General features: G+C 42.3%; 3 protein-coding genes across 3 annotated transcripts in view; 1 reads left to right on the forward strand and 2 right to left on the reverse strand.

Moving 5' to 3' along the window:
* Positions 1-1636: 1636 nt before the first annotated feature.
* LOC125372759 (proprotein convertase subtilisin/kexin type 9-like) lies at positions 1637-4731 on the reverse strand. The gene is made up of 6 exons (XM_048383354.1): positions 4678-4731; positions 4396-4483; positions 3278-3406; positions 2604-2693; positions 2247-2426; positions 1637-1755 (listed from the first exon to the last, which is right to left on the reverse strand). Exons 3-6 carry the CDS (start codon positions 3378-3380, stop codon positions 1658-1660), a joined length of 471 nt encoding a protein of 156 aa, XP_048239311.1. The 5' UTR covers positions 3381-3406; positions 4396-4483; positions 4678-4731; the 3' UTR covers positions 1637-1657.
* Positions 4732-4735: 4 nt separating this feature from the next.
* Positions 4736-17716, reverse strand: LOC124151279 (anti-sigma-I factor RsgI6-like). Its single transcript, XM_048383327.1, has 13 exons — positions 17472-17716; positions 16671-16819; positions 15992-16087; positions 14717-14873; positions 12919-12964; positions 11824-11973; positions 9696-9751; positions 8996-9133; positions 8703-8874; positions 8362-8472; positions 5654-5872; positions 5203-5419; positions 4736-4893 (listed from the first exon to the last, which is right to left on the reverse strand). The coding sequence occupies exons 1-13, from the start codon at positions 17663-17665 to the stop codon at positions 4736-4738; spliced, it is 1863 nt and encodes a 620-aa protein (XP_048239284.1). The 5' UTR covers positions 17666-17716.
* A 7077-nt stretch (positions 17717-24793) lies between these two features.
* The window catches only part of LOC124151278, a 28724-nt gene continuing 27396 nt past the window's right edge, over positions 24794-26121 (forward strand). The window contains exon 1 of the mRNA XM_046523663.2: positions 24794-25068. Coding sequence (XP_046379619.2) covers positions 24846-25068 — 223 coding nt within the window. The 5' untranslated portion in view covers positions 24794-24845. The remainder of the gene's footprint in view (positions 25069-26121) is intronic.

Genomic DNA, 26121 nt, shown 5'->3' on the forward strand with positions numbered 1-26121 from the left:
TTAGCTGATACGCCGCGATATAACTGGAATACTGTTAAAAGCGGCGTTAAACCCAACTCACTCACTCACTTGTATGGCTAGTTCTATAATGAGAGGAATTTGTGTAGGGTGTCATACAAATTACTGGATAACACTTTTACTCCTAAAAGATTGCATTTGGCCTAGGACTATGATGACAACATTCCGGCAAAAGAAAATATTTATTCAGATCTTTCATCTTTAATGTTGACAAATAACATGTTGCGGTTTCTACATTATTTACAGCAAGTGTCGCAATATATTTCAGGCATAATTTATTGAAATATACTTAGAGAGTGTACTGTACAATTCAGTACCATCAACACGGTTTTACTATCTTCATCACAATACTTAGACTTCCCATCTGTAGAACCTTATGACATCATAATATTGATGTGTACTTACGAACAAAAAGGTAATTTTCTCAAGGGATGTCAGTTAGAATAATGCTTACAGGATATCTGCCTATGAGCTTTAGAGCTTGTCCCCACTGCATGGCCGTCGAGCGTAGACGCTGTCTGCACCACTGTAGACGTGCTTGACGGTGGTTTCCTGTCAATATGGGACGTCTTGCGGGTCTTCTGGCGACAATCCCTGCACATCTGAGGCGGCGACGTACGGTTTGTGAAGATATTCGTCGAAGGCCAGGGATGCTTCTTGCAGTCACTGTTGCTGGCTGGAATCGATTATGTAGGTGTGTTGTTCGAATCCAGTTGTCTTGTCAATTATTGGTTACGTGTGGCCTGCCACTCCGAGGATGGTCTCTGACTGCATTCGTCTGTTGCCAACGTTGCCATAAACACCAACATGGTGTTTCTGTGGACGTTAAATTGTCTTGCAACATCACGTTGACTCGATCCTGCTTCAAGCATACCAATGGCTCGCAGACTCTCATTTTCGGACAGGCGTGGCATTTCGTAATGTTGAATAATTGCGTAATTTTGTTGTTTTCATGAGTGGTTGTTGTCGGCACGATGCAAAACAATGCATAATAGAATCCCGTTAACGCACATGTTTTTATACCCATTTTTGGGTAGTGAAATGCATGGGACTTGCATAACAGTCATCTGTTGCATGGAATGCATGCTTTTCTGCAGTTGCTTTTTTGTGACTTGATTCCATACATGTACTACAATATTGAAAATCAAACTTTAATTGTTTGAAAAATACACTAAAATACTGGTGTCACAGGAACTTTTGTTGTTGAGTATATGTATCCTACTTTACCACGGTTTTTAAGGTGAACAAGTGACGACTTGCCTGTGCATGTGTTTGTGACAGGTACCACCAGTGGAGTAAGATAGGCTTTCGCGAACACCTGCTATGATCACTATTTGATAATGATTCACAAACAGGTGCTTATGATATAGTCACATTCGTACAATTTAGTTTGCTTTTAGCAGATATTTCTTATTTTTTGTGGAAATGTTTTGGTCTGTTTTATCATTCAATAACGACAAATTGCGCGAATTATGTATACTGGCAGATGCAGAGTAATATTGGTATTGGAACCAGGAAATGTTGGTTGCATCCATGGTAGTTCTGGTATTAACGCGTTAACTCAGATTGACCAAATCTTCTTCAGTACGAGATGTTTTCCACACAAAATGAAACACAGTTAAGTTTGTGAGTTTTATTCTCATAACCGTCCGCGGCAGCAGGTGGCGTAGGCTACAGCCCCCATCTCCCAGTACAGTTTCTCGGCTCCATTCACTGCCTCACACTGTTCCGGGTTACCTGCAAGAACATTACCTTGGAGCGTCTGCACTACAAGTCAGTGGTACCACCAACAATTCTACACAGTCCTAAGTCTTCAGTTCAAAACGGGAGTATTTGTGATATAAATGTGAAAGATTATTAACATTCTTTGAAGTACATTTTGGCATTAAATTTATGTATTATTATTAAGGAACATTCAAATACATGTTCCAATATGTTTATTAATATATTTTTTGTGCGTCATCATCAAAGTGAATGTTTTTCGATAAACTGACGTATGTGCATTCAATGAAAGGTCGTGGACCCATAATACAATTATCATACAAGTAATATAATGAAGTCAACAATCAACCCACATCATTATCAAACCTATATGCAACAAATGTTTCTCAGTTTCTAAACTTTATAGAAAGCTAACACTTATGTAGGGATTTTTGGAATAAAACGCTTTGTTGGAGGAGGTTTCGAAGGTTTTAAAGTTCACTGAAATGTAGTGCAATGCTATGTACCTCTTATATGGGCCCCACTCAGTTTAGCATCCTCTGAGTAGGCTGAGCATCCCACGAGGTGCCAGCCAGAGTCACATGACACAGACGTTGCATCCCCCAGCTTGTGACCCGAGGGAGGGGAGACCTTCACGCGGCACGTGAGATAAGGGGCCGAGCAACACACTGCCGAGGACTGCAACCCTGCAGTGTAGTATGTGGAAGAGATTGGAGGGATCAGTTCCATCCAATTTAGAATTTGTACATCTGTGTAAACCATTTTTTCAATTAGTTAAATATTACGTTTATGTGGCTTACGACCAGGCTGGGTCAGCTTATTCATAATTGCTATATATTATATTACAATGTCGACATTCTTACCTCCTTTGTTTTCAAAATTCTGAGCAATACAGGAATGTGCTGATGGGAAGGCTCCGTCAGATAACTGGAAGTAGGTGTGCGCAGCACAACCTAATATGGAAGAGGTACAGACACTTTAAAGTGCTCTTGGGGTGTAAATGTTGTTGAAATTCCTGACCATGTTAAATCAGTTTGAGTCGGTGATAGTAGTCTGTATTCCTTATTAAAGTAAGACTCACACGTCAAAGATGACAACATACATCCACTGGATTCCTGCTGTATGTACGACATGTGGGATTGTTTATGTAAACTCTAACACTAACACTTGAAACTTACACACCGATAATTGGGGGTAACGACATTTATCACTCGAGGCGGTCCCAGTGTCCCGCATTGTGGCCATTGACGTAGCCTTTTGTTAAACAATATGTTTCCCTACTGCGAATTGACAACCGACTCCTTCTTCTGCCTGCGCCCCTTCTATTAAGACAATGAACTACTCATGTCTATTTGCATTTTGCTGCAGCCTCAGGATTTATTTGATTATAAGTGAATACTGAATGCGTGAATTTGAAGGATTAGAGTGGAGAATCGTAAGATTTCTACATATTCATGGGTGAAGTACTTACCAAAGTTACCAAAAATCACCTATGTACTTCTATTTCACAGGATATTGAGACAAGCTTTTTTCTTACCAGTGGCATACATGTTGTTCTGACACCTAGTCTCAATTCTCTGGCCGAGGACATCCAGTGAAGGGCCGGACGTCCGGTAGTCACACGTGAGACCCGTCAACATGCAACATCTTGCCACCGCCTGGAGAGCTGTGAGGGAGATAAGCAACGTACTAGAGAGAAGACAAACAGTCATAGCCAACTGAAACGAGGATCGGCCGGGCAGGCTCAGCATTTGTATACATTTTTTTATCATACCTCCATGTCAAGATTGTGAGATCCGTTCGTACAGAAGATATAGTAGACAGAAAATTACTGGAACGAAATATCTTTTTCTTCTCAAATTTCACCCCAGTGGAGACAGGGTCACCAAAGATCGATATCCATTACCACCAATCTCATTAAAATCAGATCTTTGTTCTCGTTATCGCTAAAAAAGATCTGAGGACATACCATAACGGGTTCGGTTAGAACGACCTTTAATCCGACCAATCAAAGGGTCGCTTGCCAGAGTGACAGTTGGAATGTGTTTATTAATCATGCAACCTCGAAAACGTTAACACGGGGTATTCCGAACGAAAGTTACGGCACGTACGACTGATTCCGTCTACCTCTCGCTACCGTGCTATATACATTTGAATGGAGGAGGCGTTGCACAGTACTGGGAAGCACTGCCATACAATCTCAAACATATATTGGACGTTTGTTTAGTTTTGAAAATTTTAATCGAGAACTGTGTCAACATATTTTTCAAGCGTAGCCTGAAATGGAAGTCGCCAGGTTGAAATGATTGCCGTAAAGTTCGAGAAATCTGCTTTCTAATTGGCTGCTATCGACTTCTTGTTAGTCATTTCAGTGGTCGGTCAAAATTCGCGAAAGGTCGTTCTGACGTGACCCGTAATGGGATGTACTCAGATCTATATTTAGCGGCGGCAAGAACCTAGATCTGATTTAAATGAGATTGAATTACCTCAAGCTTGTCGCAAGAGTCGATTTGGCATTGAGTAAAAAGATAAAGTGATGTTCATAATAGCACACGTTTTAAACACTATTAAAGCATGTTTACTATAAAGAGGTATCAGAAATGTCTATACTTCTTCACGTCAGAATGATGTGCGATAATTTGCAGCTTGACTCACGTGCCGTAGGTGACCCTCCTTCAAAGGCCCCACATGTGGCTCCAGTGAGGAAGAATATTTCCTCCCCATCAGTTTGATCCCGATTGTCCTTAAATCAGAAACAGTTGCGTGAACTCTCTGCTTAACCAACTCCGAGATGTGATATCTTAATAAGTTAACATTATGAGCAGGTGAATGCAGGTGAATGCTAGAAGGGGAGTGGTATCAATACACTCATGCTTCAGCTATAACTTGGGGTTGTGCGAGGAATCAAACTCCGTGTAATCTGGCTGCTAATCTCACCTTCACCTTTCCTGAGCATCCAGTCAGGACGTACCCGGAAGGACATCCTACTTGTCATCTATGCCATCTTGTCATATGCGACTTCAGAAAACCCTGAGTATCTGGTTAAACATTTAAGCTGATTGGAAGAGCCGGAAGTCATGTGACCAATTGTTCGTTCGTTGATGTGTGTCACAGGATGGAGTACTGAATGATGGTTATCAAGCGGGGATGTCGCTGTGGGGATATTGATGATATCTGTGAAAGCCTGGCCAGGTATCAAATAGGTTGTTCATTGTATCACAAATACATGCATTTGGAAAATACAAAAGTAAAGCAACAAAACTCAGGGTTATTTGTGTAAAAATAAAAATAATTTCTTTAATTAATTTTTTAAATTTCAATGATATTCTGCTTTCTAAAATAAACGGCATCACCAGGTTTGCCATGGTTATTGACCATACAGTGTTGAATTTCATATGCATACAGTGTAAATTATATGTATTATGACATTTTTTCATGATAGTAGAATGTAACGGAACTCACAGTTGACGTTGGTGATCTGGATGCTAACTTGTTTGTCTTGTTTTCCGAGGGTAAAAGTCTGCTGCATCACTGGGTTGCCTTGGTAATTGACGACCACCCTGTAGTCTCCATGGAAACCTCTGACGTAAAACTGTGTCCCATATGCCACCTTGTACGTCACATGTGTACTCCATTCTTTGTAGAGGAGGTCGATGTATCTCTTTCCTGCTGCGTTAATCTAAACCATGCATGTTAATTCTACATTCCACCAGGAAATTGGAAAATACTCGATTCTGACCACGCTAATGCTGCTTTCAAAATTCAAATTTACACGGTTAAATCTACAGGTTACCTACCACCACCATATTAAAAGCACGTACTCAGTATGTTTAATCTCTTAATTATATAATCCAGGTTCACACATCAAAGAAATAGCAGTCATAAACAAATTCAGTTGTGTAATAAAACTTACATGGAACTGGGGTCCATCAACAAGAGCTGCATCCGGGCCTCTCCAGTGATGTTCATCCCAGAATCCCCAGAGTATGATGCCCTCCACATCCGGGTGACTGAACATAATGCGCAATGCTGTGTCGTACCAGTCAGCTCGGGTATTTTCGTCACCGGCCGCAAGGTCCATCTCGGTGACCCACAGAGGCAGGCCAGTTGTGGCCAACATGTCCAGACGTCTCTGAAATATAGCTCAGAAATATGTACCAAACTTGTTGAAGTGGTGAAATCAAAATGAAGCACAAGTGAAAATAAATTAACAATTAAATGAATAAATATATATGTCATCCACCTAAACAAATATATACTACCATCCATGACTGACGGAACTCTAGTCATATGAAAAACTCGGGTGTTGTTTCTTTTGGGAAGTATATAATTATCGCTGCCATTAAATATAACACCACTTTCTGTCTCGGGGATTGTGAGTCAACAGGAGGAAAACAAACTCTGATAACTTGCTAATATTTTCTAACATGTGTGTCCTTATTTATTTGCTTGTTGTTTAACCCCGCACTATATGGTGGCTATATGCTGGCGGTCTGGAAATACTTGAGTCTTGATCAGACAAGCCAGTGACTGACATCATGAGCAGCGTGCCTGACACCCGATCACATACTCGCCTCTTATGAGCAGCAGGAGTGGCTGCAGACCAATTCTAACCTGTATCTTGTGCTTACAGTATTAGTTGAAGACATGTTAAATAAGAACAAATGTTGTAATTCGATTGTTTGTTCAACTAGGCTGGTAGGATAATTGTTGACGTTGGTGAAGACATGGCGGAGGCGGCTGAATTCAGTTTGTAGCTGTTGTGGCGTGGAACAGATGTTGATTGCACGTCGGGCTAAGGTGGCGATAATTCCTCTCTTGATTTGTAGTGGATGGTTAGAGGAATTGTGCAGATACTGATCAGTATGGGTTGGTTTATGGTAGACACTGGTGTGGAGTTTGTTATTGGAGTCTTTCTGTACTCTTACATCTAGGAATGGAAGTTGTCTGTCAGCTTCTTCTTCCATAGTGAACTGCATCCTGGGGTGTTGGGCATTCAGGTGGTTGAGGAGGGTCTTGGGGTCATGGTCAGGTTGGAGAATGACAAAGGTGCCGTTGAGAGGGGGGTGATAGATGATGTAAGGAGGGTGGTTTCTTCTAGGTCCGTCATGTAGATTTCTGTGATGATAGGAGACAGCGGGGATCCCATGGGAAGGCCATGTGTCTGTTGGTAGATCTTGTCTTGTTTGTGGACCTTGATTGTGGCTCTGGCATAGGGTGGCTTGGGGTGAGGGACAGTCATCTACTAGTGGAGGGTTGGGCCATGTCATTCATTTCTAGGAGCTCTTTCAGCAGGGTTTTATGTTCTCTCTGGAGTCGGGTGGTGGGGTCTTTCTTCAGCTCTTGGTATGTTGTCTGGTCATCTGGGATGTTGCTGGTGATGGCATTGAAGTCACTGGTGTCCATGATGACAGTTGCTCTGCCTTTATCTGCTGGGGCTATGGTGATGGATGGGTCAACTTTCAAAGTTTTAAGAGTTTTCCTTTCAGCAATGTTTTTTTTTTTTTTGTTTTCTAAAATGTTTGCGATCTGATGTCTCAAATAGTCAACTTCGCCCCCTGGGACTAGTTCTTGAAGCCCTTTCTCAACATTGGCTATGAATATGTCATGGTTTGGTCGAGAGGTGGGTGAACACTTCAATCCTTTGGAAAGAACTGCAGTTTATCCATGTTTTAGAGTTCTGCTGCTGAGGTTGATAACGGTCTTCTTGGGGTACTCTTCAGTAGATCGTGGTTTCCTGGGGTTGTTGGATGGTTTCAGTTTTTGGAGTTTGGCAATCTGTGTTGTCTTGGTTGCTGCATCTAGTTTGTGGTTGGCTTCGGTCTGGATGCTTCTTAGGGTAGAGTAGGTGTCGGCGTGTAGGAGATTCTGGATATGCTCTTGTTGTTTGGTGATACTGTGAAGAGTCAGGGTCTTGGTCTTGCGGTGATGTCGGATTCTCTCTCTTTGACGAGTAGTTCAGATGCTTTGTGTAGGATGTTGCGGGCTGCCACAGAGTTGACTTGGCTCCTTAGTCTGAGGCCATTCGGGATGAGCTGGTGGTCCCTGCATCTCATGAGGAAGGTAAGATGGTTGGAGGACCGGATGTACTTCTTATCTAGGTTGCTGAGTTTGTTGATAGCTGAGATTGCCACTTCACCATATAGACGACGTATAACTTCTTTCAGTGGCATTTAGAAGTTGGTGTGATGAAGTAAGACGAGTTCTATGGATGAGCAGCTTCCTTATTACAATTAGTGTGACGTTTCTTCCAATTACCCTAATCAGCTCTGTGTGTCCATCAATCAATTTACTGTATAAACTTTGATGTTAATCAGTATATATTACTATGTTGTTTAGCACTATTCATCACTTGCTTGATAAAAGTGTTGGGATCTACACCGAAACATCGCACTAATTGTAATAAAGAAGTTGTTCTTCCATAGAACTCGTCTTACTTCAATATATTTCATTTTCACATGCATACCGAAAGTGATGATGTTAGTTGCTGTTTTATTGATAAGTATTGATTCAGAAACACTGTATGAAATGAAGCGACTGACTGACCTGCTTACCTGGACATGCGTTGAAGGTCCATGTAGTGTGCAAGTGTCTGTAAGTTATTCTTGATTTTCTTATTACCTTGATAAGTGTTGGATCAGGGGCCTCGTACGCAGTGAAGTGGCTCTCGACACCCAGCCCATACAGACCGACATTGGCCGATTTGAACTCCTTAGCCTCGTCCACGTATGCCTGATGAGATAATTATCACCGGAACAGTTGTACCTCACAGAACCCTATACAATATCACTATTTTCAAGACTGATTAAATAATAAGTTTATAACTCTGGAAAACCAATGACCCAACAACCACTATGCTAGAGACAAAGTGTTTCCACTTAAATCAGGTTTTCAAAACACAGTTCATATTGTAACGATCATAAAAATTACCCGTCTAGAATAACCCCGTTTTTTGTATTCACCTTTGTCAATGTGCCTGTCGCCACAACACGGCCGTGATTGAGGAAGAGTTTGACACTGGGATCTGCCTGGTGCACCTTGGCAAAGATCTTGTGAGTGAAGAATCTGTCTCCGATGAGTTCCTCGAACAAGTGCCCGGTAAGAAGCTCGTTGTTGACATCCCAATGTTGCAACCTTTTTTTTATTAACAAGGTAAAGGAGATTTGATTTGTTCATGCGCAGAAAAAAATTAAGGCTTCTAAGCAGGAATTTTGTTTTGAAGCTTACCACTTTTACTCACTAATTTGTGACTTACTTCCCCTTGGTGTCCTTGACGATGTACTGTATCCTTTCATCCACTGCCTGCTTCACCTGGTCGGGACTCAGATCCTGCACCCACGCTGGTGTTCGACGAGGTTGACCCCAGAATATGTTGTGACCCCGTATAGATATTCTAATATCAAGGCAAAATAAATACACAAAATTAAGATAGGAAAGATGTGACCCAAGTGCAATATCAGGACTTTTAAAGCATATCGACAGGGTTTGGAATGTATTGTGAATTTAGAACAGGTGCATGAAATAGCTAAATAAATGGAAAGACAACCAAACCATTCATATACTCAATTGAACTCAATCGTTATGATGAAACAAACATGCATGGCCCCATTAAATAGGTATCAATCGCATTTATCATCAATCATGTACACATTAATGAATCCTCAACGGAACATTTCACAAACTTCTGCTCAGGACGCTTCATCATACGTACTGGTAATTGGCAGCTGAAATGTGTCATATGATATGTAGATTCATGTTGTTTGTCAACACTTAACTCAATTAAGAAAAATACCTTCTAATACTGTAACTTACACATGTTATCAATGCATGAAACATGCATCCCAAGATGCCTAGCCTAACAGAAATACATGTACATGTAAATAATATTGCTCACACCATTACCACGAGTGTCATTTAATTATTCACCCCCTGTGATCACGCCCGAATAGACCTACCCATGCTGGTGAAGTAGATTCAGTGCTTTTGTAACGTTCCCGTAGTCAGGGTCGTGCTAGAAATACAGAAGTGCAGAATGTTCTCACTTGGCCCTGATTATGATCCTTGGGTGGCTGTACAATGCCCAAAGTGGCAAACTTCTATAATGTACTGGGGTATTACTGAAATAAGGTGCACACCCTCAAGCATTCACCCCCTGTCTCCGTGGCATGTGCTAAACCTGGAATATTACTGAGTGTATGGCACCCGAGTTATTATCTTCAACGCCGTAGGCACTAATTGCACTCCTTGCATTGTCTTGGTTCAAGACCGTGACGGAAGTGCTACGTCTTTTATAAACGGGTTGTGAGAGTTACGATAGTCAAAGATGTAGGATCGTTCTGTCATACAGGTCCAAGATTTCATAAAGTCGCACGACTGCCGTTAGTCTGTTAAAGATATGCACTTGATTTTAGATTAAAACTCTTGACTACATAAAATGAAGTCTGGTCCGCACTTTACTATTCGTAGAACAATTGAATATAGCAAGTGAAAGGACAATATACATTCAACAACAAGAATAGAGAAATACAGACTTGACTTGAGGTTATTGAAGGTCTGTCGCCGCACCCATCAATATTTCAGCTGTATAATGATGAGGAAGAGAATGTATGGATGTCAACTTCTTTATTATGAGGAACACAACGTATATGCTTACTCCTTCATCGTGTGAATGAATGATATGAGGCAGAGGGCGTATATATATATATGTACATGTAAGAACAACAAAAGTAATAAGATAAGAAAAGGTGGAAACTTAACAAGAGAAGGCAACAGATAATTGGCGCTGATAAGCGATGAGCAATAGACGATAGAAGCCAACACTTTCCAGTAATTAGCGCTGATAGTTATGGACAACTGGAATTACCTAGCAGTGATAATTTAGTCCTGGCTTCCGGTTGTCCATAACTATCAGCGCACAGTCAGTAATATTCTACACGACTATACAAAACTATCGGACCAAGGGCAACAGGTGGAGCTGTCTTGGATTCCCTCACACATAGATATTCATGGAAATGAAAACGCAGACACACTGGCGAAGCTAGCACTAGACAAAGCAGAGATACAGCCTATTCTCTGAACTAGAGATAAAAAGCTAAAATCAAAGCCTACATAGCCCAAAGATGGCAAGCCCAGTGGGACGCAAGTAAGATCGGCAGATGGCTATACAAAATTTAACCGATCCACCAAAAGCCATACTCATACTCAAATGAAGGACAGTTAAAATTGCAATCTCACGCCTCAGCCTCGGTCACAAAAAGCACTATGAAAAGGCATGCCTATCTTGTTATCAACCTGAATCCATTGCTTACTTGATACTGGAATGTCAAGACAACACCCCAGCCCGGGCTCGGTTAAAACAAGAATTGCAGTTAGATCCGCTATCTGTCATAGATCTCCTAAAGCCAAACTAACACTATTTATGAGTGATGGACAGCTACTCGAACGTATATAAACAGAGCAGCAAAAGGATAAAAATGAAGACAGTGATATCAATATACGAAAATAGAAATCATATCAATACAAAAACAGAAATTCTGTGAATACCAAACTCGTAATAGATATGTGTACCCTACTCACACATGAGTCACAAAGAGGGAATGGTCAGCCAAAATTGCTAAGGCTGAAGGCGACCTCTTAACAATGTAAAGCAACAACAACATATTGTTCATTCACTTGATGAAGGAGTAAGCATATACTCCGAAACGTTGTGTTCCTCATGATAAAGAGTGAGTGAGTGAGTGAGTTGGGTTTAACGCCGCTTTTAACAGTATTCCAGTTATATCGCGGCGTTCATGATAAAGAAGTTGACATCCATAAATTCTCCTCCTTATGAGTATCACTTCAAAATGCCTTTCAAAGACTTGAATAATGATGACCTGCAAATAATCAAGTCTGGACGAGACAAACCAGTGAATGATAATAGAAGCAACGATCCAAGTCTACCGGGTACAATGGCACAATCAACCGAGGTATTCAGTCTGGCCAGCCTTTTAATTCAACTCTTCCGATAGACATAGTTTGATGGGGATCTATTCTAACCTTGAATCCCCACATGGTTCTGAAGTAAGGACGTGGTTGATTTACCCGTGGTGGAAGATTCCGGAACCAGTAGTAGTCGTTCACGGTGGCCCAGTTGAACATGTAGTAGAACAAGTCGTTGTAGTGCGGGTATGTAAACATCTCATGAGATGCCGTCTGGGATCCGAATGGGAAGCTGTGTTTCACCAAGTCCACCTTTGTATGAGATGATATAAATGTTCTTGCACAAGTTAATACTGTAAAACGTGAAATTAATGCGTCTCTAAAAGAATGCGACCGCTGGTCCCTAGCCAATAATGCGACTCAATATGAATGCGACACCCCCTCCTCTCAAGCATCAGTGGAATTATATCTAAACAAAACGTCATCTGTCAGGTTTACAGGAGAATCCTCACCTTAATCCAACCTTACATTAATCCAATCACACACCAAATAGCACCGCTTATTAGCACTGAGTAGAGTACTTCAGCTAAAACAATACGTGTGCGCTGGCTCGTGTCGGCCTTTGGTGCAGTCGCAAAGAGCAATGTTTAATAATGCGAGCAAAGACCACTCGCATTTTTCGCATTTAATTCACGCTCGCGTTAATTTCACGTTTTACAGTATGTGGTTCTAAACACTCAAATGTGGACACAACTGTCGGGCAAAAGAAAGTATTAACTTGAAATAGGAAATGACCAAAAAATTAAAAACGTTATCAAAACGTTAACGCACTGACAACAGTCGCAGAAACACTTCAAACACAAGGTCCAAAACACAACTATGATACCCGTATCGATATATTTACTTTTGTCTACCCGAAGCGATTTTTTTTATCATCCAAAACTAGTTTCCAAAAGAGATATCGTCAGTTTATTCTCCGAGGAGATATCACTAGGGTGGATTGCATCACAATGCTTTGCAAGCCATTGCGACGTCATAACCAAATGATATCGCTTATCTTTCTGCTGGTTGGGTGTACTGTTTACACACAATGCACTGGTTATCATTTTTTACAAACTGAAAAACAAGTTATAAAGCCTAGGAGTTATGACTTTTTGTCGACTCGTGTTGATATATTTGATATAACAAAACCCACTTACGTGAGATTCTCTATGTGCACCCCTATTCCACTATGGGTATATCGTCATGTCCATTTACCTGAATGTCAAGGTCAGCGTTGGATACATGTGGCGGAGCATGGACGCTGTAACAGACATGTCCGAAATGGCATCATTGAAATGCTGTTAAATTGTTTTACGCTGAACGAAATACCAAACTTTTTGGGTATGTGAGTCTGGTTTTACGCAAAGTATAGCAATAATCTTCCAATACAAACAGAAATTGGGTTCTTGAATTGTACCTGTGCCTTCGGTGTGACGAAGCGGCGCATTAACCATATGATGTCTTACGGCTATCTATTTTTTATTCTTTGAGAGAGTGTGTGATTGAGTGAGTGTTTGATTGATTGATTGAGTGAGTGAGTGAGTGAGTGAGTAAGTGAGTGAGTGTTGACGTGGAGGGAAGCCATCTGTCCAGGCCCCGCCCTTGCACCAGCTCTGTGTACAACATAATAACATACATGTGAGTGAGTTGGGTTTAACGCCGCTTTTAACAGTATTCCAGTTATATCATGACGTGTCAGCTTAATGTGGGAGGAAAGCCCGAAGGGATGCAGGTCTTAGACGTTTACCACTTCTGTGAAATCCACGAGGTATGGTCCTGACAAAACTAGAAACATAATCAGGGCAAATCGGGTTTCGAACCCACAATCATAGGTTTGATTGTCGCCATGGAACTGGAATATTACTGAGTGTGGCGATGAACCATAAACATAACTGTACCTGCCATTATCACTATCTGATAGCGTTTCATGAACACAAGCTCATGACAGACGGTGAAGTGCAATAGGTTTCTTATAAGGAGGGAAAGAGGTGTATGCACGGGTAGGATTGTGAATTGAAAGCATGTGATGAGGAGACACGTGTGTGTGTGTGATCTGAACACATGTGATGAGGAGACACGTGTGTGATTGGGATCTGAACTCACGTGATGAGGAGACACGTGTGTGTGATTGGGATCTGAACACATGTGATGAGGAGACACGTGTGTGATTGGGATCTGAACTCACGTGATGAGGAGACACGTGTGTGATTGGGATCTGAACTCACGTGATGAGGAGACACGTGTGTGTGATTGGGATCTGAACACATGTGATGAGGAGACACGTGTGTGATTGGGATCTGAACTCACGTGATGAGGAGACACGTGTGTGTGATTGGGATCTGAACTCATGTGATGAAGAGACACGTGTGTGATTGGGCTCTGAACTCATGTGATGAGGAGACACATGTGTGATTAGGATATGAACTCACGTGATGAGGAGACACGTGTGTGTGATTGGGATCTGAACTCATGTGATGAGGAGACACGTGTGTGATTTGGATCTAAAATCACGTGATGAGGAGACACGTGTGTGTGATTGGGATCTGAACTCATATGATGAGGAGACACGTGTGTGTGATTGGGATCTGAACTCATATGATGAGGAGACACGCGTGTGTGTTTGGGATCTGAACTCATATGATGAGGAGACACGTGTGTGTGATTGGGATCTGAACTCATGTGATGAGGAAACACGTTTTTTTTGGGATCTGAACACATGTGATGAGGAGACACGTGTGTGTTTGGGATCTGAACACTCATGTGATCAAGAGCCACGTGAAAATATAGAACAAATATCGAGAAATAAGGAGTTTCATTAAAACTCATTAAACATACTTTTTAGAATTTAGAAAACAATCCTGTTGAATACTTAAGTTTTATACCAGTATAACAGTAATTCATTTCACTACTCGGCAATACTGTAGAAGGATTTGAAGTACAGTTCATCCTTTACTTCGAACAATTAAATACAAATGACCATGTGCAAAACTATCAGACAAACAGGATTCTATACCTAAAGTGTATGTTGTTCTTCCTGAGCCGATCAATCCTCTTGTCCGCCTCAGACTTCCAGTTCTTGTCCTCGGGTATTTCCGTCAGTGACATGTCATCCACTCGGTAATTGACGGTTCTGTCTGGCCCGGACACTCTCAGTTCTATGGTCTTGTGATCTGAACCAGGAACATCGGCATCAAGTACATACCAATGCATCTGAGAACTGTGTACTACACAAAATAAATAAAGGATAATCTTAATTAACAAAAGGTGTAGGCGTCCGACTATGGCAGTGCGTTGCTTCGGCTTCGTACTGAACCGGAGGGGGTGCTTAAAGCGTTCGCTCGTCACGCTGAAGACCCGGGTTCGATTCCCGACATGGGTACAATGTGTGAAGCCCATTTCTGGTGTCCACCGCCGTGAAATTGCTGGAATATTGCTAAAAGCGGCGTAAAATCATACTCACTCACTCACTGAACCGGAGACTTAACAGGCTTTATATTACTATCACCCTTATAACGCACAGTCAACGTAAACCTTACAATTGGTGATAATATAACAGTTGCATCAAGCGTGTTACGCTTTTGTCTGGGCCCCATGGGGCTTCAGGATTAGAACAGGCCCACAGCAACCTGTACTGGTCCTAAGAGATGACCAAAATCGATGTCTTTGTTAGTGAGTGAGTGAATATGGTTTTACGCCGCTTTAAGCAATATTCCAGCAATATCACGGCGGGGGACACCAGAAATGGGCTTCACACATTGTACCCATGTCGGGAATCGAACTCGGGTCTTCGGCGTGACGAGCGAACGCTTTAACCACTAGGCTACCCGACCGCCCCATGTCTTTGTTAAAAGCGTGTCATCGTTCCTCGACGGTATGGGTCGTTGTTCACAATATCAATCACTTTATTGTCTGGCCCTGACTCAATTATTGACATATAAATGGAAAAATTGCTGAGCTTGGCTCTAACCAACCAACGGGGCACGGGTGGCCCAGTCGTCTAAGGCGCCGCGATTCGCTGTGCAGAGTTGCGTCCCTCAGGCACGCCAGAAACCTATGATTGTGGGTTCGAATCCCGGTTCGCCCCGATTATGTTTCAAGGTTTGTCAGCACCATACCCGTGCTCGTGGGTTTCACCGAAGTGGTAAACGTCTGAGACCTGCATCACTTCGGGCTTTCCTCCCACATTAAGCTGACACGCCGTGATATAACTGGAATAATGTTAAAAGCGGCGTTAAACCCAACTCACTCACTCTAACCAACCAACCAATCAACAAACAAACAAATAAACCTGTCTCCTGGAACAAGAAGTAACCGGACAAGGAGGTCCAGCCCTTTTGGCTGTACATGCCATTGTTCTCCACGACGTCCACGTAGCTGTGGGAACCTGGAATAAACAGAGTCTACTCAGTGCCTACAAAGTTGGCTTTAATGTCATAAACAGACATAATTTCAGTTCTATAGCCAAAAAAAGAGTAATAATCGGCGAAGCCATGAGCGATGCAGGTCATACACATTCACCACTCCATGAAAGCCACAAGGGTACTATGATGACAAATCAAAGATCATACAGGCGAATGTTGGCTTCGTACCAAACATCAGCGATTCCTGGCACGGCCAAGGGGAGTAACCTAGCAACAAGATCAGTGTCGTCCTCTGGCCATTACTATGTTCTATCCCAAGAGACAATTGTCATCCCAAGCAAATATGTACAGCAGGGTAGATGTGAGGGAACTGTGAAAACTGCATTGGCTATCATCCGGTGTCATTGCTTCGACATTGGTTCAACGTCAACACATGTTTAGAATATACCAGTCTATTACCTCGAGTACATATAAATTCAGGTAAGGTATAGCACTGCCATTTGTGGACATCTGTTGTTTTTTTAAGCAATAAAGACTTCGGTTGTTGACAGAAATGACGACTTTACAACACTGATCTAGTGAAGAGATTTGGTTATTTTAAGTTACCATCATGAAGCTGAATGTCCATAATAATGGTGAACCTCTGGAAGATCTTTCCAGTCACATCGTTCAGCTGTTTGACCCGGGCCTGGACGAAGTAACGGGTGTTGACGTGGAGGGAAGTCATCTGTCCAGGCCCCGCCCTTGCACCAGCTCTGTGTTCAACATAATAACATACATGTGAGTGAGTGAGTGAGTGAGTGAGTGAGTGATTGAGTGGGTGGGTGGGTGAGTGAGTGAGTGAGTGAGTGAGTGAGTGAGTGAGTGAGTGAGTGAGTGAGTGAGTGAGTGAGTGAGTGAGTGAGGGAGTGAGTGAGGGAGTGAGTGAGGTTGGCGTAACGCCGCTCTGAACAATATTTCTGTTTCTGCGTGTCAGCTTAGTGTGGGAAAACAGTGACGTAGATATTTATCACTTTGAGGAAATTCACGAACACGGGAGCGGTGCTGACAACCTGGACACATAATCAGAGGGAATTTTAGATTCGAACTCACTGTCATTGTTTCCACTAGAGCCTAGTGGGTGCAACTCATATAAAGCGAAATCGGTGACCTGGTGGACTAGGCCACGATGCCTTCCCTCCCTATGCAGTTCCAGGGGACCACAGTAGATGGCTGTTTTGTAAAGGTACATATATGATAGCACCAAACATAATTTTAAGGTTCAATACGTTATCACTATTATCGCTGGCTAACAGACACACATTTTACAACAAGACCTTCTCAGCCAATCGCGCAAGGAATAGCGAAACGTACCGATTATGCCAGGGTCAGAGGTGGACCCAGCATAATGATCAGCGTTGCCCTTACCGTGATGAGATTTCCACCGAGTGCTTTCCCTCCACATGATCAGTAGACAAACGCATCTGACATCCTCTGGCTGTCCAACTAGAGTTGATGTCGGGATTCTCGAAACCAGGGTCTTTGAACATTTCCGCCGCACTTCCCACCAGAAGCAGGCAATAGGACAGTCCGAGCACTGCCGGCAAAACACGTTCCGACATCGTGTGTGTCTTCAGGTGAACGTTACATCACCATCTACACTCTATATATTACCTACCTGGACTGTGTATGGAAACATCTGCATACTGATAAGATAAATGTTTTTAAATTGAAGTTTACATAACGATAAACAGCTGTGTGACCGACGAAATTTGACGTTAACACATAATAATGTTTTTTCTTAATTTGAAGTTTACATAACGATAAAAAGCGGAGTGAACGACGCAAATTGAGGTCCATGCGTTTTTCACGAGACCGTGTTCTTTAAATGACGTAAACACTGACGGACTACTTCCACTCTCCACCCGCATTCTTTGAAGGTTGATAATCCAACATAAAGTGAAAGTCAATTCTTAATTATAACCTAAATAGTGCATACTCAATGAAATTTCTTCAGAAGATATCGTAGGACTATATCCAGGAACAATATGGATTAGTGTTTCCATGACAATAGCCTCAGCAGATTAATCATTGGCAAATGCATAGTTACATAAGTGAGTGAGTATGGTTTTAAGCCACTTTTTAGCAATATTCTAGCAACATCACAGTGGACAGCAGAAATGGGCTTTACGTAATATACCCATTGGAGGAGACGAACCCGGGCCTTCGGCGTGATGAGTCAACACTTTAACCACTTAGCTACACCACCCCACCCCTAATATACATCTCCATCTCTACACCCCTATTGAACTGGCTACATTACTTCTGGAACTAGCAGGGGGCACGGGTGGCCCAGTTGTCTAAGGCGCCGCGATTCGCTGTGCAGAGTTGCGTCCCTTGGGTACGCCAGAAACCTATGATTGTGGGTTCGAATCCCGGTTCGCCCCGATTATGTTTCTAGGTTTGTCAGGACCATACCCCTGCTCGTGGGTTTCACCGAAGTGGTAAACGTCAGAGACCTGCATCACTTCGGGCTTTCCTCCCACATTAAGCTGACACGCCGTGATATAACTGGAATACTGCTAAAAGCGGCGTTAAACCCAACTCACTCACTCACTCACTCTGGAACTATCCCGAGAAGCATAGAGGGAAGACTGACAAATGTTTAACAGGAAAGACCTAATCATTCTTTATGGTAATTCATAATTGAGTCACTTGATTGTCAGGTTTGTTTACAGGCCGCCGTCGCGTCAAGTATACTGCTGTGCGGCGTCAGGTAATAAATACTATTTTATGCACATTATGTGAATAGCGGGAGCTACCGGTAGGGCAGGACATGATTACCCTTTTCGAGAACACTCGGTGTCACCAGTGGTCCATTCATACAATTTTACAATTTCATTCACAGCTATTTTACCCTTTTCGCAAAATGGAATATGTTTCGGTGGACAATCAAGACTGTTCACACTCTTGCATTGAGATTTTATATTTATTAAATGAAAGAACAAACGCATTTACAGATAGGGTATTGAGCGAGATGTAACCACACATATAAACGAAGCTAATCAACAACAAAGAATACTGTTCTCTGAGCGTCAAGACAAAGAGAAACATTTCCTTTCGACCAAGCATTCGACTAAATCATTTAAAACATAATGACCAGTTTCGGAGCAGAATACATTTGTCCTTTTTTGTTTTATATGGTACATTAACTTAAGGAAACATACACTCAAAACAGCACCCTCCTCTTGCTGAATATGTATAGAAAGAAGCTATTGAGCTATGTTCCGTTAAATTTGGGAAAATTGGAAAATGTCAGTTAGCTGCATTTGTAAAACAATATCATCAATATACAATACAATAACACCTCGGTCGTTATCAGTTATTTATTTTGCTTTAGAGGCAATGGTTTTGATACACTGTACATATGTCAGGCCAATGTGAAAGTCCAAAAAAGCGAATACGCATTCAAAATCTATCAGTAATTTTCTTAACTTATTGCAAAATGTAAGCTCAAAGATTGTTGCTAAGTTGTTTTCTTTGTTACTGGGTCAGAGAGGCATTTTAAACCCTATTTTAACACCAAGAATGCACATCATCTCTAAATCATACTACCATGTCTGAATGATGAGATCTGATTGGTTCACGTGATTTTGATAAAATTCCATGTTTCCAGCCATGGAGGGGAGAGAATATATCCCTTATACTCCGCCACGAAGAAAACAGGCTGCACCTGGATTTTCTCAGCGGGAGAATAAATCCCTTATACCCGCTTCGAAGCAATGAGCCGAACGCTTTTTACCAAGTTAATGAAGGTCACGCTACATAGCACACGTTAACCTCAGCATTAATAGAACAGCTGTTTTCTAGCAATCTTGAATTTGTTTTAACCTCTCCTACAACGTCATTTTAAAACATGTCGGTAAAATTAATTCGTTGTAGCAGTATCACTCGGGGTACATGTGGTTTTATGCCTCTAGGTCGTGGTATCAAAACTCCCGTGGGATTCTGCTACAACTTATTTTGTCCAAAGCGTCTTCAACATCAGCAGATGTTATCACGATATTTACTGATGAAGAGAGGATTTAATCCAGAAATTTAATCTTGGCCAATTCAAATGTTATAAGTATTTCACAAAAGAAGAAATATACGTGCAGGACACATTCAGAAAGCTAATCCATAAAAATCGTCGATATATCGGTGTTTCTCTAAGCACTACTACTCCTTGAAATATAGAGTTAATGATGTCCGCCCATCAGCAACATACGTAGAATACGGTAGTTCGGCCATGCCTCTCCACGTGGCATGTGGGGGTACCCGCTTCGTCTGAAAGTATTAAAAGTGAAAGGTAGTACTTAAGTTAGAGCAAGTGGAGGCTTCCAGAAGCGAGTATTTTGCAGTGCTCTGACTTCTAGGTAATGCATGGTTATGACTGTAAGCGAATTTCTTCTCTTACCTGATATAGAATGCGGCTGATATTACCAACTGTCAGTTCTCAACTGACTACGTTCATTGTTTCTGTTGTTTTCATTGTACCTGCTATATATGAGCCTCGTGCTTCTTTCCATGGATTGTGTCCTCCACAACCAGTGAGTGTGAAGCCGTCAGGACACGTCGCCTTCAGCAATCCGCTCACAGGTTGAGGCTTTGCAGAGTGTACGCTCCACGAGAGATCCGGAGCCCTGCAGCAGGTGGCATAGGAATACACGCCCTCAATAAGAACACGTTGGCGCTCAGACTTTGGAATTTTCACTATTTTCTCCAGGCCTTAGGGGCTCCGTTGTGTCAAACCATGACTGGCCAGAAAACGCATAGATGCCAAAAATTCAAAAAAGGGGTAACGTCTTGAAACTCGACAGGCGGGTCGGCCAGGACCCTCCGACCACGTTGGCGCTCAGACTTTGGATTTTTCACTATTTTCTCCAGGCCTCAGGAGCTCCGTTGTGTCAAACCATGACTGGCCAGAATACGCATGGATGCCAAAAATTAAAAAAAGGGATAACGTCTTGAAACTCCACAGGCGGGTCGGACCCTCCAACCACGTTGGGGGTCGGGCTTTGGATTTTTCAGAATTCCAGGATCTTATATTAACTGGCGTTATCTATGACAATGGCAATGACACTGACGTTGTTTAAAATGTGCAATAGCTGAAGTTCTAACCAGTCTATAAACACATCACCTCCTATAATCTCCTTATGAAATCACCAGTGTTCTTTTTCGCCTCGAAAACAAGCACACATCCATCAATAAGCCCCATATCATGGGTTGCAGCGTGCAAAATAATGACACGATTACCTTTACCTGATGGTCTATGAGTGCTTTTTGTCCATCTGCCGATAGCCACATGTTGTCAGTGGAATGATTCAGCAAGGTAAATCATCTAGACGCCCTGTCCGTGATAGTTATGAATGGTTCGGAGATAATGTGACCTCATAGACAGGATGGAATATTTATATTTGCTGATAATCCAGTATTACAGCTGCATGACGGTGGTCCGTTCATAGTCTGTACTGATAATCCAGTATTGCAGCTGCATGACGGCGGTCCGTTCATAGTCTGTACTGATAATCCAGTATTACAGCTACATGACAGTGGTCCGTTCATAGTCTGTACTGATAATCCAGTATTACAGCTACATGACAGTGGTCCGTTCATAGTCTGTACTGATAATCCAGTATTACAGCTGCATGACGGTGGTCCGTTCATAGTCTGTACTGATAATCCAGTATTACAGCTGTATGACGGTGGTCCGTTCATAGTCTGTACTTATAATCTAGTATTACAGCTGCATGACGGTGATCCGTTTATAGTCTGTACTAATAATTCAGTATTACAGCTGTATGACGGTGGTCCGTTTATAGTCTGTACTGATAATCCAGTATTACAGCTGTATGACGGTGGTCCGTTTATAGTCTGTACTTATATTCCAGTATTACAGCTGCATGACGGTGATCCGTTTATAGTCTGTACTTATATTCCAGTATTACAGCTGCATGGCGGTGATCCGTTTAAAGTCTGTACTGATAATCCAGTATAACAGCTGCAGGACGGTGATCCGTTTATAGTCTGAACTTTTATTCCAGTATTACAGCTGCATGACGGTGATCCGTTTATAGTCTGTGTTGATAATCCAGTATTACAGCTGCATGACGGTGGTCCGTTCATAGTCTGTGTTGATAATCCAGTATTACAGCTGCATGACGGTGGTCCGTTCATAGTCTGTGTTGATAATCCAGTATTGCAGCTGCATGACGGTGGTCCGTTCATAGTCTGTACTGATAATCCAGTATTACAGCTGCAACACGGTGGTCCGTTCATAGTCTGTGCTGATTATCAAGCGATTGACGTGATGGGCATCGATCCCAGCAATACGGATTAAATGCAGTCATTTCTCGAGCTTGACTACCGGATCCGTTTAGTCGTCTCTTGCAAGGGGCACGGTATGTTTTTCAGTTATATTTATATTAAGTTTTTTTGTTTAAGAGGAAAGTGAGCGATTTACAATATTGAGTCACACCGGTAGTATTTCAGCCATATTCAAGACCCTGGGAACAAGGGACAGTAACATAACTGAACTATCACGGATATATTTTTGAACTATTATGTAACCTGAAAAGATATCAGGGTGCACGGGTGGCCCAGCCGTCTAAGGCGCCGCGATTCGCTGTGCAGAGTTGCGTCCCTTATGCACGCCAGAAACCTATGATTGTGGGTTCGAATCCCGGTTCGCCCCGATTATGTTTCTAGGTTTGTCAGCACCATACCCGTGCTCGTGGGTTTCACCGAAGTGGTAAACGTCTTAGACCTGCATCACTTCGGGCTTTCCTCCCACATTAAGCTGACACGCCTTGACATAACTGGAATACTGTTAAAAGCGGCGTTAAACCCAACTCACTCCCTCAATTTAAAAGATATCGCAATATCAAACAACACATGATTAAAACGAGATATAGATCACCATCTACCAAAGTTAGGCAGCCATACTAGGGTCCATGGGAACTTCCGGTACATCTGCTACCTACATGATTTCCCAACGGGATTGACATCATCCCTTTAGTTCTAGCCAAAAAATATAATATGACACATATACTACGTTTAGGGGCGGTCGGGTAACCAAGTGGTTAAAGCGTTCGCTCGTCACGCCGAAGACCCGGGTTCGATTCCAGACATGGGTACAATGTGTGGAGTCCATTTCTGGTGTCCCCCGCCGTGATATTGCTACTATACTACGTTTAAGATTTAGGCATGCATACAAATACTTCGAATGACGTGTAACTTGCATACCCTCTTAGGGGGACAATACATTTACGCTGCTTCAACCCCTATCCAGAGTACAGCCACTAACAATCTTAGTTACTAATTTGACACTACCAATTTATAAAATTACACAGTGTACATATTTTTTTTTATCAATTCAGTCAATTAAATAATATATTACATTAAAAGGTTCCTTTGTGGATGAAACTTTGAAATAAATTATCCCTTGTGATCGAGGGGCGGTCGGGTAGCAAAGAGGTCTGTCAATCTCAGTTGTTTCGTCAAAAAAGGAAGCTCAAAATTTAAACTTTTCTTCACAAGTGAATCAGCTTTCTTTCTTCTAGAAGGGGCGATCGGGTAGCCTAGTCGTTAAAGCGTTCGCTCGTCACGCCGAAGACCCGGGATCGATTCCCGACATGGGTACAATGTGTGAAGCCCATTTCTGGTGTCCCCCGCCGTGAATATTGCTAAAAACGGCGTAAAATCATACTCACTCACTCACTCACCCTTGTGATCGAAAAATCAACACAATCAAGCAAGATCAGTGCTTTATCGTGATTGTTTTTTGGCTAGTATTATGCACATCCACCAGTAGCTAAAGTGATGACGTAAATCCTGCTGGGGTATCATGCAGGAAGCAGAGGCACTGTAAGTCCCCATGGTCCCCTGCGAGGTGGCCCTGCTTTGGTTTCTGGTGGCCTGTTGCCCGTGTTTTTAAACTGTATACGTGATATTGTTATGCTCAAATAAATTGTTTTTAAATATAGTATGCTCAAACATGTTTCATGAATTATTTTTAAATTTTGCTTTGGATAAATAACTCAATAGTAAACATATTAAACTTGGTCTCGTCGAAATAATGCTGATGCGATGTTAAATTTTAACTCACTCACGCATCACAATGTTTACAGAACGGATGTACCTCACAATTCAATAAATATTCATTTGAATGTCGCGAATGGCCGATCCGACATTCTCTAAGCCCGGGTAATTGTAGAGACCTAGGCTCATAATCAGGTCGGATCTGGGATTCGAACACACAATCTTGTCAATCATAAGGACGCAACAGTGGGTAGGTCATTAAGTCGGGCCTCTGTCGACCTTACCGCTCGTACACCCCGTGTAGTCTATAGCATATCCTGTTAAATATAAACATATCCTATTACAACTGGCTGGCTGCAAATGACATATGAGAATCTAGAACAATGTTCTCACACACTAAACTATGCACCGCGCGAACAATGACTGACTGACTTCTCCGCGGAGATAAGCAAGCCCTTGTTCCGTACATGATCACGTCACACCCGTACACTCCGAAACTTCAAATAAGCGTTAAAAACAAAATACAAGGCTTTTGCCTGTTTACCCGGTTACCAAATTAGCGGGCACCTGTCAGTAGTTATACCATCACTCTCAACGCAGTTTGGCCCATGTATACACGCAGCTTTGGGACAGGCTTAGTTCGTGCTCGTTATTGACACAACGGCGGGCGGGACGGCTGTGTTTTGGCTGTTTAATGAGGACAGTGAAACTCATTTACCTTTAATGATAGAGAGTCGCATATTTGCATTGTCCTTGGCGTTCATTCATGTTCAGTTGGTGAGCGCTGTTCAGGGCCTTGCGGAGGCTCTTAGGTTGGTCAGCGTGGGTCAGGAAGCTATGGTCACCGCGATGGACGTCCGTCTGTCCGTGGTGTTGGTGTTGGGGTGTGTGGGGGTGACGTGGGCAACGGTGTGGATGAAGGTGTCGGAGGAAGGGGTTAACACAAGTAAGTTTGTTTGTTGTTTGTTGTTTAAGGCCGCCCTCAACAATATTCCAGCTTTATGACAGCGGTCTGTGAATAATCAGACAGACAGACCAGACAATCCAGTGACTGACATCATGAGCATCAATCCACGCAATTGGGATACGATGACATGCATCAACCAAGTCAGCGAGCCTGACCACCCGATCCCGTTAGTCGCCTCTTACGACAAGCATAGTCTTCTTTTAAGGCAAGCATGAGTTGCTGAAGACCTGTTCTACCCCCGATCTTCACAAGTAAGTTGTTTGTGGTGGAGGGACAGGGTATTTCAGTTATATCACAATGTTACAGCTTTGTATTTGATGAAGGTCGGAAGTGATGCAGGTCTCAGTCGTTTACCACTCTAACGGTGCTGACTAACCTACAGACACATAGTATTGTGGGAAAACTACAGATCTAACCATCCCAATACTGTAATTGTAGATGGCCAATTGGCATGGAAAATAAAATACATATCAACTATATTGATACCACTCTAGACAAACTTTCGATAGATGTAATAAAATGAACTAATTTTTATCAACATCATTTCTACTCATCAATTACCTAACGTTTTGTTATGAAAAAAACAAAATGGATACAGAGACAAGTGGTATTAATTTGCGGGCTCGAATCCCGGTTCTCACTGACTGTCTCTAGGTTTGTCAGCATCCTACTGTGCTCGTGGGTTTTCCCTTCATTAAATTTACTTGCACATCAATTTGACACCGTGATATAACTGGAATACGGTTCAAAGCGGGGTGAAACCCAACACATTCACAATAATATTAGCCATTCCCAGTAAAACTACGTCAATTGAAGATCCGGGGTAGAATAGGTCTTCAGCAACCAATGCTTGCCGTAAAAGGCGACTATGCTTTCGTAAGAGGCGACTAACGGGAGTGGGTGGTCAGGCTCGCTGACTTGGTTGATGCATGTCATCGTATCTCCATTGGGTAGATCGATGCTCATGTTATCAATCACTGGATTGTCTGGTCCAGATTCGATTTTTTACAGACCGCCGTCATATAGCTGGAA

The sequence above is a fragment of the Haliotis rufescens genome, unplaced genomic scaffold (assembly GCF_023055435.1).
Source record: "Haliotis rufescens isolate VD_foot unplaced genomic scaffold, xgHalRufe1.0.p SCAF_47, whole genome shotgun sequence".
NCBI lineage: Eukaryota > Metazoa > Mollusca > Gastropoda > Lepetellida > Haliotidae > Haliotis > Haliotis rufescens.

Bases quoted from the DNA above. Each gene is read 5' to 3' on its own strand.
- LOC125372759 (XM_048383354.1), bottom strand. From the start codon at position 3,380: ATGTTGACGGGTCTCACGTGTGACTACCGGACGTCCGGCCCTTCACTG. The intron at 2,427-2,603 runs GTAAGAATGTCG...ACTACACTGCAG, and splicing joins GAATTTTGAAAACAAAGGAG to GGTTGCAGTCCTCGGCAGTG. The intron at 1,756-2,246 runs GTACATAGCATT...ATGTTCTTGCAG, and splicing joins GAGTGGGGCCCATATAAGAG to GTAACCCGGAACAGTGTGAG.
- LOC124151279 (XM_048383327.1), bottom strand. From the start codon at position 17,665: ATGTCGGAACGTGTTTTGCCGGCAGTGCTCGGACTGTCCTATTGCCTG. The intron at 16,088-16,670 runs GTAACTTAAAAT...TGTTTATTCCAG, and splicing joins GGACATTCAGCTTCATGATG to GTTCCCACAGCTACGTGGAC. The intron at 9,134-9,695 runs GTAGGTCTATTC...CCTTGATATTAG, and splicing joins AATCTACTTCACCAGCATGG to AATATCTATACGGGGTCACA.